Source organism: Gallus gallus, chromosome 4, assembly GCF_016699485.2.
Source record: "Gallus gallus isolate bGalGal1 chromosome 4, bGalGal1.mat.broiler.GRCg7b, whole genome shotgun sequence".
Classification (NCBI taxonomy): domain Eukaryota; kingdom Metazoa; phylum Chordata; class Aves; order Galliformes; family Phasianidae; genus Gallus; species Gallus gallus.
The window spans coordinates 77,908,346-77,923,610 of NC_052535.1; the positions used below are offsets into that span (position 1 = coordinate 77,908,346).

Below are 15,265 nucleotides of genomic sequence, written 5' to 3' on the forward strand. Positions count from 1 at the left end.
TACAGGAAAGGTGTGGAGCTTTTGGAGAAGATCCAGGGGAGGGCCACAAAGATGATCAGAGGACTGGAGCCTGTGAAGACAGGCTGAAGGAACTGGGCTTGTTCAGCCTGGAAAAGTGAAGGTTGAAGGGACACCTCATTACAACTTTCCAGTATTGAAAAGGAGATTATAAACAGGAGGGAAATCAACTTTTTACATGGGTAGATAGTGATAGGACAATGCAGAATAGTTTTAAAGTAAAGGAAGGAAGAGTAAGATTAGATGTCAGGGGGAAGTTTTTCACTGAGAGAGTGGTGAGGTGCTGGAGTGGGTTGCCTAGAGAGTTTATAGATGTGCCATCCTTGGAGGTGTTCAAGGCCAGGTTGGATGGGACCTGGGCACCTTGATCTAGTAGTTGATACAGCAGTTGGCAAATCTGCCTGTAGCAGGGGGGTGGAACTTGATGACCCTTGAGGTCCCTTCCAACACAAGCCATTCTGTGATTCTATGATCAGTTGTTTTCACAGAGTCATAGAATCACAGAATTGCAGGGTTTGGAAAGGACCTCAAGAGACTGAGTCCAATTCCCCTGCCAAAGCATGTAGCCCCCCTTGCCAAAGTAGGTTCAATTCAATCTATTTTTCCTAAAATTTTGCTAAAGAAATTGCTACAAAGTCACTCATTTTTACCATAGTACACCTTGATAGAAAAGACAAGTGAAATAGCATTTCATTTTGTGTGAATCTGAGCTCTGCATTTTAAGACTGAAGTACAAAACATTGATGATAAGTATTGTTTCACAGTAAGCACAGTGTAGGCTTTGACCAAGAGGATTCCTATTTATATAGCTTCTGAAGTATCTTTAAATTTTTTCCCCACTGAGTTTCATAATTAAATGTAAATCAAAATGGGCTACCAATGTAGTAGAAATTCCAGGAGATGATAAATTTCTTCATAACTCATCTTTATTCCTGGTTTTACATTATAACTTGTTTTTAATGTTGCTTTCATGCAGTGTAATAGACACGTATCCACTAAGTGTGAAGGCAGAAGGCAAATTTGATGTATGTTCAGCTGAAAGTTAGAATTTGTTGATTATGTCAGAAAACTTGTTTTCCTAGGAGCCTACCAATACTATATAGCTACACTCTCAGCTGAGTCAAATGTCGGCTTTATCTCTATTTCTCCCCGTTATTATAGTTTTCATATTGGAATATGATTTGGGAAAAAGTCTTGTAGCTGGAGGTAGGGATCTGCTGCCTTCTTCCCACGTGGCATCCCCAGGAAGACAGGTTTTGGACAGGCCATTTGTCATGGGCAGTGGGACTGAGGTGGGCATGTTGAACTCAGTGTTTCCCTACCCCAAACAGGCTGATGCCCTTTAGAGCCATAGCCTACAAATGTCCTAATCTTCTGTATCTTTCAACAAATATTCAATAAATGTTGAAATCCTCCATGAAAGGTTGCCATTCTCTGTGGTAGCTTATCAACTGGAGTATTTTCTGTCTATGTGTGTTCATGCAGTCTTCCGGAAGAAGCACAAGGGTGGTGAGGAAAATATGAGTCAGGAAATGGGGAAAGCACTGAAAAAAACTACCACAATTATGATACGTGTGTGCAGATGCATGGGCAGTCTTCATTTAATTCCTCCCACTCCATACCCAATCTGTCAACATTCAGCTTTTGGTGCTGTACCATGGAAAACAAGCTGAACTCTTTTCTTGATGTCAGTCGTGTTGCCCTCTGGCAGGTATCAACTGTGATTCCCACCCTCTTTACTTCTGCATTTCTGCCTATTTACCAATCTCTTCAAGACACCTCTACCTGTCCCCTTCCTTCCTCAATCCCTTCTTTCCTTCCTTATTTTTTTACCCAAGGTTATTGTCATGATAGATCCATGAGAAAGCAATAAAGCTACTTGCTCTTAGAATAAGATTGTTTCATGATCCATGACTCAACAAGATAAACTCTAGTTACTACTACTCAAACATTTATGATTGTTCTTTAATTTTTATTATTATTATTATTATTTTCAAGAAGTCATGACAGATGGTAGACAGTACAGTTTCATTTAGCTGGTCCAGAAACTATTATTCTAGGATGTGATGTCTCACTTGCTTGAGGTTAAGGCTATATATGTAAGCTATCAGTGGAGTTCAGCTGATGTGCAGAAACGTGCCAAGTGTTCTGTTGTTAATTTTGTACTGGCAACTTACCATAACATACCGTCATTAGAGAAGTTTTTCTTTTATATTTCTCTCCTCTATTCATGTCTGCTAATGTTTTCTTTCCATAATGCACTTAAAAGTATGTATGCTTTTACTGGTTGAGTTAGTCTGTAATAGAGTTGCATCTATAGGTGGGTCCCCATTTTTTGGAGGAGGAAGATAGAAATGCAAAAGTGGTTCCTGAAAGCAAGCTGCAGTTTATTCATACAATTTCTGTGAGCTGCATACTTAAAGAGGAATTTTTATATGTATAATGATGTATTTTCTTTCAGTATATCAAGAAGTTCTACAATGAAACTTGGGAACGAAGATACGGCTTCTCAGTGGATGAAAGTACCTTGACTCTCCTCTGGTCTGTAACTGTTTCCATTTTTGCCATCGGTGGCCTTGTGGGTGCTATTATTGTTACCCCAATTGTGAAGTTCTTTGGACGGTAAGTTCACTGGAAATCTACTGATTTCTAAAGCTTACCTAGCTTATCTAGAGATCTTTACTTGTATTTTACTTTTTTAAAACCCTCTTCATCCCTACCAGAATGTGAACTAAAACATCATCAAGTTATGAAATCTCATTTCTAAGAGTTGTGAATTTTAAAGGGTAAAATTAATACCTTTTCATCTGGCCATACTGTGCTCTATTTGAGTCAGTAGAAACAATTTGCTCGGAATTGGTATCGTGTTGAGGTGTCAAAAATGTTGAATAAACAAAAGGATAAAAAAAAAACAGGAAAAAGGAAAAAAAAAAAGGAAAAAGGAAAAAAGTGCAAAAGGAAAAAAAAAACATAGGAAATATTTTTGAAAAGATTGTCAGATTCTTGTCCCTTGAGTCTTCTGTGTATCTTAAAGCTACACAAATAAAACATTTTTAATTTATATCTCAACAACTTTCGTTACCATACAGTAGCAAAAAATTGCTCTTTTTTTCATCTTTGTGTCAGCTTAAAATATGGTTTGAAGAAATAGACTACAGTGAAGTTTTTGTTCTTCTTCCACTTTCTCGGTGACACATTCACTACTCTGTTCCATATAGTATTTGATCAAATCTTGACCATAGAGAATATTAACATTTTACAAATGTTTATGCTAGTGTACTTTGCATTTTTCCAGTAGGTAACTGCTAGATATTTCTCTTACAAACCATCTTCTAAAGAGTTCTAAAATTGATTAGTAATTTCTCTATATTTGGAAGGAGCTGGATAAAAAAACCTATAACATGCATCTTAACTACTAATTTGGCTTTTCCTTAATTATGAAATCTCAATTAATTAATTCTCAAATAAGAAATTACAAATTATAAATGATTAAAAATCATTTTATAATCTCTGCTTGATTGAATCACCAAATAAATTCATCCAAGAGGCTCAAATATAAGTCTTCATCATGTTCTTACTTGTATTCTACATTTTCACTATTTCTACCATGTAGTTTGTATGGTACTCTGAGCCTATATAATCTCTCTCAATTCCCCTGCTCTCAAATCCTCTGCTTAGATTTTTTTTTCTTGATTGTCTCTATATTTTCTCCCAACTCTTCTACATCCTTTTTCTTCTTTTTACTCCAAACAGTGCAATTTCATTTTTCCATTCTGTGCTTACAAGAAGTCACTGTACTCTACTTTGTAAATCTATTATACGCTTTTTGTTAACATATTTTGTCAATTCACAATTTGATTTTGTGTTCTTTTTTTTCATAGTCACTTTTTTTTTTCTGATTGTTTTCAATTTCTACTGCCTATCCATCAATTTGCCTTTTAACACTCTTATTCAATATATGAATGTCTCCTTGATTCCGACTGTTTAATTTCTGGAATTGCCACTGAATCATTTGTGCTTTAGTGAATTAAGTAAGAAATGAATCTATAGAAGGCTTGTTTTCTAGTGAAGAGTAGAACAGGTTTGTGTGAAAGTTTGTTGAGGTGGTAGCTGATGCCAATCATAAGCATACCTCTTTGATGAGAGCATATTGTATTTCCAGGGTAGAGTTCTAAATCTTTGGAAGCTCTATCCCTGTTTATGCTGTTTATCCCTGTTTAATCATGAAAACAGTGCTCTCATAGATACAGTGTAAGAGTACTTGATCGGAGATTGGAGGTAAATGTATCTCTCAGAGAAATTGGATATAGGCTGCTCATCAAAATGTGGTTCTTGAGTTTGCTGTTCATATTGCAGTGTGTTTGTCTGGTTTAGGAAGCCAGACTGACATATCAGTACGGTAATTGAAGAGCACATTGTGAAGTGTTGACACAACAATAAAATACTTATGTTGTTAAATGGTTCAAGTGTAGGCTGGAGAATTGTGTGTATGATGAAAGTGTGCTCTATTTATACTGACACCGAATAATGTACTAAGGGGATCAAAAGCATTAGTCAGAAATAATGTGAGACTTTAAAAAGAGCACTCCTGTCTCATGTCGCTGTAAGATTAATAACACAATTTTCAGAATACTGTATTTCTAAGCACTGCTATATTTCAAGAGAGTTTTGGGGCAAGGTTTTCAGAGGACCTTCATTCACATAAGCAGAAGTCCTACGTTCAAATAAAGCAATTAAAGTAATTTATCTAGATCATCTTGGTAACCAAAACAGTGATCAGTATTCATTCTGTTACTGGCATTGACTGTTATTTAAACACCTAGATTTCTTGCTGTACTTTTTATACAATGTATCATATCTGCCCCCTAAGATGAGCTTCTAGAATCTTTATTGCTAATGAATTTTGAGACAGTGATAATTTTTTGAGGACACTTCAATCATTTTTCTAGTTGTGAGTTTCATACAAAAAGCTTATTAATTCAAATCCCTAATTTAAAAAAAAAACCAACATAATTAATTTTTGCAGCTGTGCAAAACATACTGTTTCTCTTAGAATATAGCTGCTGGTGGAAAAAATGCTCTATGCTCAGACAACCAAGGGTTTCTTGATTGCACCTTCCTTTTGTAGTGTTTTACTTCTTTGGACAGTTCTGAACTGTTTGAGCAGGAAAGGGAGCAAAGATGTTTACATTTAAATAAACTCCTGTCTAATATTTGTAGTGCAATATGTGCCACTGTCTCTGTGTCATGAATTATGTGATAAATGTATTTAAAAACCTCAAATCTTTTTTTCTCTCTCTCTGTGTGTGTGTGTGTGGTCTCAGTTGGGTCATTTTAACACAAGCAATGACTGCATGTCTGTGTGTCAGGATAGTGCAGTACATGGAGCACATCAGTCCAGGTTCCCTTTCCTAGATATGACACTGCTTTGCAAGTTAGCTTTAGATTGAGTTAGGTTTGCTCCCTATTTTCTTGCTTACCTAGTTACAAAAATAGGGATACTAAGACCTTCAGCAAGACTGAAATGAAATGTGCTATGTGAGAGCTTGGTGGGCTATTTACGCTTTACTAAGTTTTATGTACCATTTGAGAATTGCTTCATCAGTTTGTGGCTTGGGATGCAAAAGGTTGACCAATGAATCAGTATGTGTCTTTTCTTATCATGAGTTAGTATGAAGTTCGTGCACTTACACTTTGTAAGTGTTCAGAGCATCTATCTAACCAGATAGGCTGGAGTTTCCCAAGGGGAAGTGTCTGCTACAGTGCTCTGTGAAGTGTGGTATCATTATATTGTTTATATTAGAGTTATACAAGCAGTATAAACAAGGCTTTTGATTTGTTTCTTTTTTCTGTGCCTTGTTAGTAGGGTAATACAGTTTTGCCCTGTGTGACCAGGAGAGCATGACTAATTTATGATCATAGCAATTCTGAATATAACATCACCTGACTGGAAATAAATCAGGACAGTATGTGGAGTCTGGAGAGAGAGTTGTGTTCTTTCTACGAGATATGATGATGGTTACCACTGTTGGTGGCTGTGGTGGGCTGGCCCCAAGTGGCAGCCAAGGGCCTCTGAGTTGCTCATCACAACCCACCTTGCAAACAGGGGAACGTAAGTGGGAATACACACGGGTTATATACAGGAAGGGAAATGACTTTCAAGATACTAACATGGGCAAGCCAGACTTAACTTGAGGAATTTAACTTAATCTGTTGACTAAAATGAATAGTTAATTACTGATTACTGATTAATTACTAGTTACTGATTTCAAACAATCTTATTCAAACAACATTCCAAAAGTTTTAAAAGGAAAAATTGTGGGAAAGTTGAAATAGTGATTGAAATATAAGTATTAAAAATAAATTAAAATGTATTAATCTATTGTAACCAGTTGGATGACTGGTTCAGTGGTAGAGATGATTCTGTTTGTTGGCTGGGTGTTGAACTCAAGATGAATGTGAACCTCTGTGTTACTTTTTTTCTTTTTTTTTACCCACATTGGGAAAGAAAGGGAAGGTAGCTTTTCAGGTCATTTCTGCTATTTTACATGGAAATCACAATATGTAGAGGCTGCAAATCCCTTGAAGATACTAACAAATTAAATACCACTTCAGTTCTTCAGTAAAACTGGTATATTGTCAGCCTACATAATTTGCTGTCAAAGTCAATGGATTTCTCATAATTAACATAATCAGTGATGTTTTTCTCCACATTCATTTTGTTGCCAAATCAGTTGTTTCCTTCATAAATTGCTGTAGATGGGACTGTAGGTTTCAGTATTGAACTATAATTCAAGAGCAACACACAACTGCTCTTAATTAAGTGACTGCAAAACCTGGGAAAGGCAGAGCTCTGTTGCTTTACTGCATAGAATCACAGAATTGTCCGAGTTGGAAGAGACCTTTAAAGGTCACCTAGTCCAACTCCTCTGCAATGAACTGGGATGCCTACAGCTTGATCAGATTGCTCAGTGCTCTGTCCACATTCTGTCCTGGACACCTTGAGGGTCTCCAGGGACAGGGTTCTTACCATCTCTCTCGGCAACCTGTTTCAGTAATTCACCACCCTGATTGTAACAAACTTCTTCCTCATATCCAGTCTAAATCTCCTCTCTTTTAGTCTGAAACCATTTCCCCTTGTCCTGTCACAAGAGACTCTGCTGAAGAGTCTGTCCCTTTCTTTCTTATAGCCTAGACCCCCATCAGATACCGAAAGGCCAATATACCACATATACGATTCTGCTTATCAGTCACTTGCAGGGCTGAACCTCGCCCTGCCTGACTGTAATTTATCAAAAAAGCCACTTAAATCCATACTAGTGGGGAGGTGTGTATAAGATAGCAGTGACTGTCTGAGCTGAGGTTGTTTTTCTACTTCATCTCTCAAATGAAGATAGTTACAGCAGAGCTACTGACCTTATATATTTAACCAGGCTTCTTCCGTAAGTTCAGAAAGAGACCTTGCATGTCAATTCTCACATCTGACTGTCTGAGGCCTATGAAATACTGCATATAATTTCTTTAATAAAGTGTTTTGTGCTGCAGAAGTTATGAGACACATGAGTCACTGCTGAATGAATGAGTCCTCAAATTTGATTAGAAGATTCAGTAAAATGAAAGCTCTAAGAATATATGCATTGGCATAATATGAATGAGAAATGGGGATTTTCTGGAATTTTTAAAAATATATCTTCATGTATTTATTTGTGTTTTCTTTTTTTCATTTAATAAAGCAAATATTTTTTCATAAAATTTAACAGCTTTGAATATTTTTTTTTTCAGTTTGGCTATTATACAGTGAAATAACTCAAAATCTGGAAAAAAAAATAAGATTTCATCCAATAATGTGGTTAACTTCTAGACTTCTGGGAAGGGATTGATATTTTTTCACTACTGTGAGCCCAAGTGTTTTTTTCTAGCACTACAAGTAGTGATTTTCCTCGGTGTATATTTTTAATGCCATAGGTTTAAGTCCGAAAGTTCTCAAAATGGCAAAAGCTGTATGTAAAATAAAAATGCTTGTAGTTAAATTAGCTTACTGCAGTTGGAAGTATATTCACTGGTTCCTACACATGTAGAAATCCAGAACACATGTATTTCTGCTCATTTACAGAGTCACAAGCATGGCTCTTGGGTTCTTAGGGTGTGTACCTTTGAAGTACAGCTCTCTTCATGACCATGATATTGTTCATTTTAAAGCTATGGTATAGATTTGGAACTACATACATTTACATACGTTTACTGTGCTTCAGAACTCTACACAGCGTGTACAAAGCACCATTTATTAGGCCCTTTTTTGGACTTACTTATAGCTGTTTAATTATCATAGCCTCACGGGCTTGGAATGTGACAAGATCTGTCTGTAATGGTGCTGATACCTACATAAAGACTCTTCTCTTCTTAGGAAATGTACACTCTTGCTCAACAACGTCTTTGCAGTGACAGCTGCAATACTGATGTCACTCTCTCAGCTGGCGGGATCATTTGAAATGCTCATTCTGGGCCGCATTATAATGGGAGTTGATGCAGGTAAGCTTTTACCAAGCTGTACCTAACTGCAATGACTGTGCCACATATAACCTTTCTCACCTCCATCAGTTAGATCTTTCTTTATGTTACAGAGGCATTTTGGGGACTAGACACACTGGGACAAAACAGTAGAGCAAGGATTGGAGTATATCTGGCATTCAGTGAAAACACTGTAATTGCCTCTAGCTGCTGGTGTCCATCTTGATTGTTTCTTCCCCTTTCCCCCCTTAGCCCCTACAGAGTATGCAATGAAAATCCTTTTGCTGTGAGGATGTAGCCTATTTATTAAAGCCTCTTGGTCCTGTGTGTTTGGAAGCTGTTAGATCTGATTCTAGTGACAGTAGGTGAAGAGGGAGGTTTGGACATTGTCATTCACTCCTAGCAATGTTGTCTTCTCAGTTCAAAAGTGACTCATAGAAGCATCTCTGCACCAGAGTAGTCCTGCAGCTGGAAATGAAGGTCTCAGCAACTTTGCAGGTTGCTAAATGGTTGAAAGTTTGCCTGATGCAGAGACAGATTTGATGAATTGATTATATTCGTCATGATTCAATGATTCTAAGATGGTTTTACCCTATCTGTATAATTACATGAACCTAAGCAATGGAAAGTGTTTTTGTTTTTGTATCGCTAAACCTCAGTTCTGGCAAAATTTGGCTATGCTGTCCATAAGCACAAACTACAGTTCTTTAAACGTGGATGTGTGTTTCACTCACAATGTGCAGCTTATGTGTAATATTGATGCTAGCTGTTGACTTTTGGCTCAAATTACCAGCAGATGATTGAATGTTTGGAGCAATTTCAGTATGAGATGGGATGCATAACCAGGGTCATCCATTTGTTTTCTTCTGGTTTTGAGTAGCATGCTCACCCTTGTTTTATACCTGCTATTAAAAGTCCTTTGCAGCGGTGAGCCTGTATTGAGAGGAACATCTGCTAACACTTTTTATGGTAAAAATGCTTCATTTGACACTGTCTGCTCTCTGGGCCTGATGTTTTTTTCTTCCTTACCTGCACCACTGTAAACTGGAATTTCCTTCCTTTGTGGTGAACAAACTGAAAACATAAAATCCACCTGTGGCGATTCTTGTTCCTTGGAAATCTTTGCTGCTTCTGTTCAAATATTGGCCTGTAGAGATAATCATTCCCATGGCTGCTAAATGGTGCAAGAGTAATTAGACTCCTTTCAGTAGATGTTCGTTTTGTACTTGGTATATTGAAAAGGTGGTATGACAATTTATGCTTTTTTCTCCCTCTTCCTTTGTAGGCATTTCCTTGAGTGCCCTTCCCATGTATTTGAGTGAAATATCTCCTAAGGAAATCCGTGGTTCATTGGGTCAGGTTACAGCAATTTTCATCTGTGTTGGTGTTTTCATGGGGCAAGTCTTGGGGCTGCCAGAGATATTTGGGACAGTAAGTATTCAGCAGACTTCTTATCTCCAAGTGCTCTTTGAAAATGCAAAATATTCTGTAAGAGAATGCAAGCATACGTAAAGAGTGATATTTTGATATTTTGACAGAGTTCCTTATAAAAGCAGAAAACAGCTCAGTCTCTTTCTTGTTCTGAAACACTTTGGAAAGGGCTTTCTTCTATGTCTTTTAAAAGTGTGTGTGTAACTGAGTTTGGTAGATATGGCAGGCAATTTTAACAGCTTGTATGTGCATATGCATGTTTTCCCACCCCATCCACTTATTCAATATACATTTATTCATGCTGATTTCTGGTTTCTCTGAATATCATGGAAATTCTTAGGAGTTTTTGCATATTTTATTTACAGTTCTTCAAAGTAATAACTGAAACTATTTGATTAGACGTTGTACAAGAACCTGAGCCTTGTCCTGTGATTACAGCACTTCTTTAACGTACTCATACTTTGGAAATGAAAGAGAAAAATTAACATACACTCTTATGTAAAGGGGATATCTGTTTGATATGGAAGATAGCCTTGCTCCCATAGGCTGAAATTAACTTAGTGGCCACTGGATGTCGTCATTACTCTGAAAAACGAAGTCAAGGTTTATTCGGGGTGGCACTTGGAAATACTTTTGAACCAGAGATGAGTTTTCAAGACAAGGTGGAGGAAATGTCTGCAGCAATCCACTTACAATGAAACCTGAGCAAAGAATCCCTTCTGACAGCCTGCAAAAGTAGTAAATAGTTGAAAAGTGAGGAGAGTGTTTCCTCCCATCTCCATTCAAATTCAGTTCCTTTGTAAACACACTATAGCATCCTCCCTGACTTTTTTTTTTTAATCTGCTCAGTTCTCTGTTCTGTCCTTTTATCCTTGGACTCATTTCTCTTGTTGAGCTCTCCTGAAGGTGAATGTTTGGATTCAACTTACCTTTTATTTTAAGTACAGATTATTTTCCTCTCTGCTCCTTTAAGGCAACAGATCTTAGCCAAGAACTTAAACTAGCTTTCATTGCACTGCCTGCCTTCTACAATGTCCCTTTTCTTGCTTTGAAAGCCCGAGTTTTACAAAAGAGTGTATTAAATGTCGAGAAGCTGATTCAGCTGCTTACTGTCAGCGCTTAAGTGGTAGATTTTGTTTAAAAACTAACCAACCAAACAAACCATGAATGCACTTTTAAAGATAAGGTGTCATGTGAAAATTCATACTTCCTTGCTAGGTCTTCGGGATATTTTGAATTGAATTTACCTATTCCTTGGTTTCATATCATTCTTGCTCTTTTTGTTTCTGTTCTCCTCTTTCTCTCTCTCTCTCTCAATTTTTGTCCCTTCCAAAGTATGAAGACTGCAATTCTGCTTCTGCAAACTGATTCAGTATACCGTTAGTTAATATTACATCACTGAAGTTAACAATTAGTTTATATCAGAGGAAATATACTTTATCAGTAAAATTATTCCTTTTCAAGATGAGTAACAGTGGTTTGTGAAAGGAGCAAAGTTTTGGCTTGTTTGAATTAGTGCTGTTCCAATGAAATTATGGCAGTTAGCTTGATTTATCTAGTTGGGTATGTGGGTGTACTTTCCTTTTAATACATTAATAAAATTTAGCACTGGAGGAAGGAAACCTTGAGCTGTTTGAAATGATTCCCCAGTGCAGTCTTATCCCACTTTGAAGGCTCTATCTCATTTTCTGTTGGTTTCAGTCAAGCCAGGATTTTATTCCATAGCTTTGTGTGATGTTCACATTGATATCAGTAAGAGTTTTGCAAAAGGAACGAGCAGTTGCCAGACACTTCTGTTGAAGGTGGAAGGAATCAAATACGGTGTCCTCCTTCAGGATTCTTTAGCGCTTGCAATACTTACCTCCTCCTCTCCATGGCAATTGCTCTCAAACTTCTGTCACTGTAATTAATTACATTCAAAAGTGCATTCTAGATGTTTATTAGTTGCTTTCTAGATATCAGTTTCTTGCTGATTAATATTGTGACTTCTCTTCAGTAATGATGGGGAAGCTTATGGAATTGTTTCCAGATCGCTAAATTTTTTTCTCCTCTTTCTCTGGTTGGAGAAATCTCTTACACATTTGAAGTGAAGGCAGTAATTTAAATCCACAGCCACTGTATTTCAGAGAGAGCTACACGTTCACAGTGTCTTCTTAATGATTTCAGTTGTCACTGTAAAGCAAACTCTTCCATTCCTCAGAATTCTGAAATGATTTTCATTACAACTTAGGCCAAGGCTGTAATATGACATTCTGCAGTATAATTCTGTGTTTCTGAAATTTATACCTTTTCTAAAGCAACTAGAGGGGGAAGATCCAATCTATAGGAGCATGTCATCAGTGATAACTTTGAGTATAACTACTGACATTGGTATCTGGAAAAACACCTTTGTTAAGTCTATCTAGCAATGACCTAATTTTTAATCTTGTTTTAAAACCTCACAGAAGGTCTTGCTGTTTCTGTGGTTGCTCTGTGGTAGGTTGCTTTCTTCTTTCAGAATTGATTGTAAATAATGGTAGTTACAAATATTTCTCTTCTGCCATTTTTTTTGTAGCTACTTTCCAGTGAGGTCTGTCATGTGTATTGCCTGTAACTTGAGCAATTACTGAGGTTATTAATCGTAGTATCTAAGCTGCGATGCTTTTGAAGAAAGGAGGGACAAAGGTTGATCTGGACATCTTGTTGGAAGAGACTGTTTGGAGCAGGAATTGACATGAGGAGGGCTGCAAACACGGCCAACCTCCCCTCTTACAAGGGGAGACGATAAGAACGTTGCATGCTTGTCTGAGGAAATAGAGGAAAGGGAGAGGAACTGGCTGCACCTTGTTAATTTAGAAGGAAGAACGAGGAAGGCTTGCTTAATCTCAAAGATAACACTGCTAACAAGAAGTGTTCTCTGTGAGAAACTGCTTGCTGAAATTCAACAAAGTGATGTTTGGAACAGACTCCTGGCTGAAGTAGCTTGAGCAGAAAATTTAACTTTTAAATTGGAGCTTGATGCATTTATCTGGATTGCATGTGATTGTTGCCTTCAGTAGTTCTATAGAAGTCTTTCTACAGAAAAGGATTTACATAGGCTTTGGGGTATAGCCTTACAAGCTTTTATTAACAACCTAATTGGTAACTTCCTCACTTATTGAATGCAACAGTGTTCATTTAAATGTGGAAAAGTGATGAAAATAGCTCTGGAGCTCTGAGTATTGCTTGAGGCAGTTCAGAAAGTGCTTACTGCTCGTTGTGTCAAGTAGATTAAGCAGCCCCATAGTGATTATTAATAAACTTTTATTTATAAAACTAGTACAGGTGATGCAGGAGGCATGTCCACAGATCTAGACTTGTTGCTGGGGTAAATGGTCAGGATTCATTCTTTGGCTTTGTTACTGCAGTCCATGAATGTAACTCTGATCTCTGTTTCTGAGCTCATGCAGGAAATGTGTGAAGCACTGAAGTTAAAGAGTAGGAGAGGAAGTGTTCCCCTGTACAACACAGTCCAATTTCCTACTTTCTACACAGTTTATGTCATGATTTCTTCTTCAGAAAGATTATCAAGATTTGTATTAAAGTTAATTGCTTCTTTCCTATCACAGCAGTCTCCCTAAGCATTCTACTGGAAGTGCTAATGGTTGAGATTCTTATCACCTCTTTCTTTTCTCTTTTCATAACCAATTCCATCAGTGTATTTTCATTACTCTTTCGGTCAAATGTAATTTATCCCTTCATATCTTTGTTTTTCACCCCCACCTACAGAAATAGTCTCCCCCCATCACTACTGATTTTTGTGTTCATAAAATATCCCAAACATCCTGAGTGGGAAAGGACCCACAAGGATCACCCAGTCCAACTCCTGGTTCCGCACAGGACCAATTCACCAAAATTGCAGCAATGCTTTTCATTCAAGACTTTGATTCTGATAGGTCATAGCCTATGGTAAACCACAACTACATCTCTCTAGAGGCTTGGAAAATTGTACTGTGGTAAAGCTGACCAGTGATCAGAATACAGAGTGCAGCTACAACCATAAAACTCAAGAAAAAGCAGCAAGTTATTTGATGCCTATTTAGGACACTTAGACAGAATTACTCATCATTCTCACAATTAAATATGGTCCTCTAATTAATTAAAGGAGCTATATTCTTCTTGGTTTGGGTTCTTTTATTGGTTTAAACAAGAAATTAGAGCTTTTTAGAACACAGGCCACATACTATTCTCCTTTAACTGTCAAACAGCTAAAAAAGGTTTTTTAATTTTACTTAAGTTCACACACGGCTGATTTCCAAACTGCATGAACATAGAACTATGCTAAGTCCTTGAGAGTGTATCTGGATGTTTGGCCCCATTCAACTCTTTAGCAACACTTAACAACAGTTGTGTCTGTCTTCTGAAGAGGCCACATCTGGACAGTACAAACAGGTAGACTGAGATCCTCCTTGGAGAAATTCCATTGCTATAGGGAAGGAAAGCTGATATTAGGAGTTCTTGTTGAGCCATGTGACTGCTTGGTGAACTGAAGCATGGATATCAGGAAAGGTTCTTCACCTGAGGGTGGTCAGGCACAGGAACTGGCTCCCCAGGGCAGTGGTTGTGGTACCAAGCTGCCAGAGTTCCAGAAGCATCTGGACAACATTCTCAGGCATAGGGTCTGATTTTGGGTGGTCCTCTGTGCAGCCAGGAGTTGGACTCGATGACCCTTGTGGGTCCCTTCCACCTTGGGATATTCTATGATTCTACTGCAAGAATAGCATACTCATTTTTATTCGCTAGCATCTCATTTTACCCTTCTGTAGTCTAACGCTGTTAATTCATCAGAAAGCCATGGCAACTGCTGATGACAACCTGGTGCTGGCCCATAGGAGTGGAATCATGTTATCTGCCATAACACGAGTGCTGAATTTCTGCTACTGGCTACAAGATTATTTAATCTAGGACATTTTTGCTTATATAGCGTGTGCAGCTTTCTGCATATTGAAGGAGAAAACAGACATTTACGATAAGCAGAAAGTGTTTCAGGCCTGTCATTTGTTAAAACACTGCCCTTCAGGTGTTTCCTCTTTCTTTCTGTGATTCTGCAATTAAATCAGCCAGAGAATTTTTCTGACAGATTGTTCCCTACAGATCCTTTGCCAGTGCATTGTCAGCTTCAGTTCTGAAAGTTCAAATGTGCACTTATGATCTTGAGGGAATATTCTCTGGCCTAATTCTGGCATATTCCATATATTTTCAGGTATTTCTGTAGCTATGTTTCTCCTGCATGTAAGTCTGTATTTCACTCCAAAGCTTTTCCTTAGTGTGTTAACATCTTTTAAATGCT

At 37.6% G+C, this 15,265-nt stretch overlaps 1 protein-coding gene across 3 annotated transcripts in view; it reads left to right on the top strand.

Annotated features, from left to right (window-relative positions):
• The window catches only part of SLC2A9 (solute carrier family 2 member 9), a 107,731-nt gene that overhangs the window by 31,339 nt on the left and 61,127 nt on the right, over positions 1–15,265 (top strand). For all 3 annotated transcript variants that reach the window (XM_046940740.1, XM_040699483.2, XM_420789.8), the window contains 3 exons: positions 2,480–2,640; positions 8,423–8,547; positions 9,812–9,957. In XM_046940740.1, the coding sequence (XP_046796696.1) occupies positions 2,480–2,640; positions 8,423–8,547; positions 9,812–9,957 (432 nt within the window). The remainder of the gene's footprint in view (positions 1–2,479; positions 2,641–8,422; positions 8,548–9,811; positions 9,958–15,265) is intronic.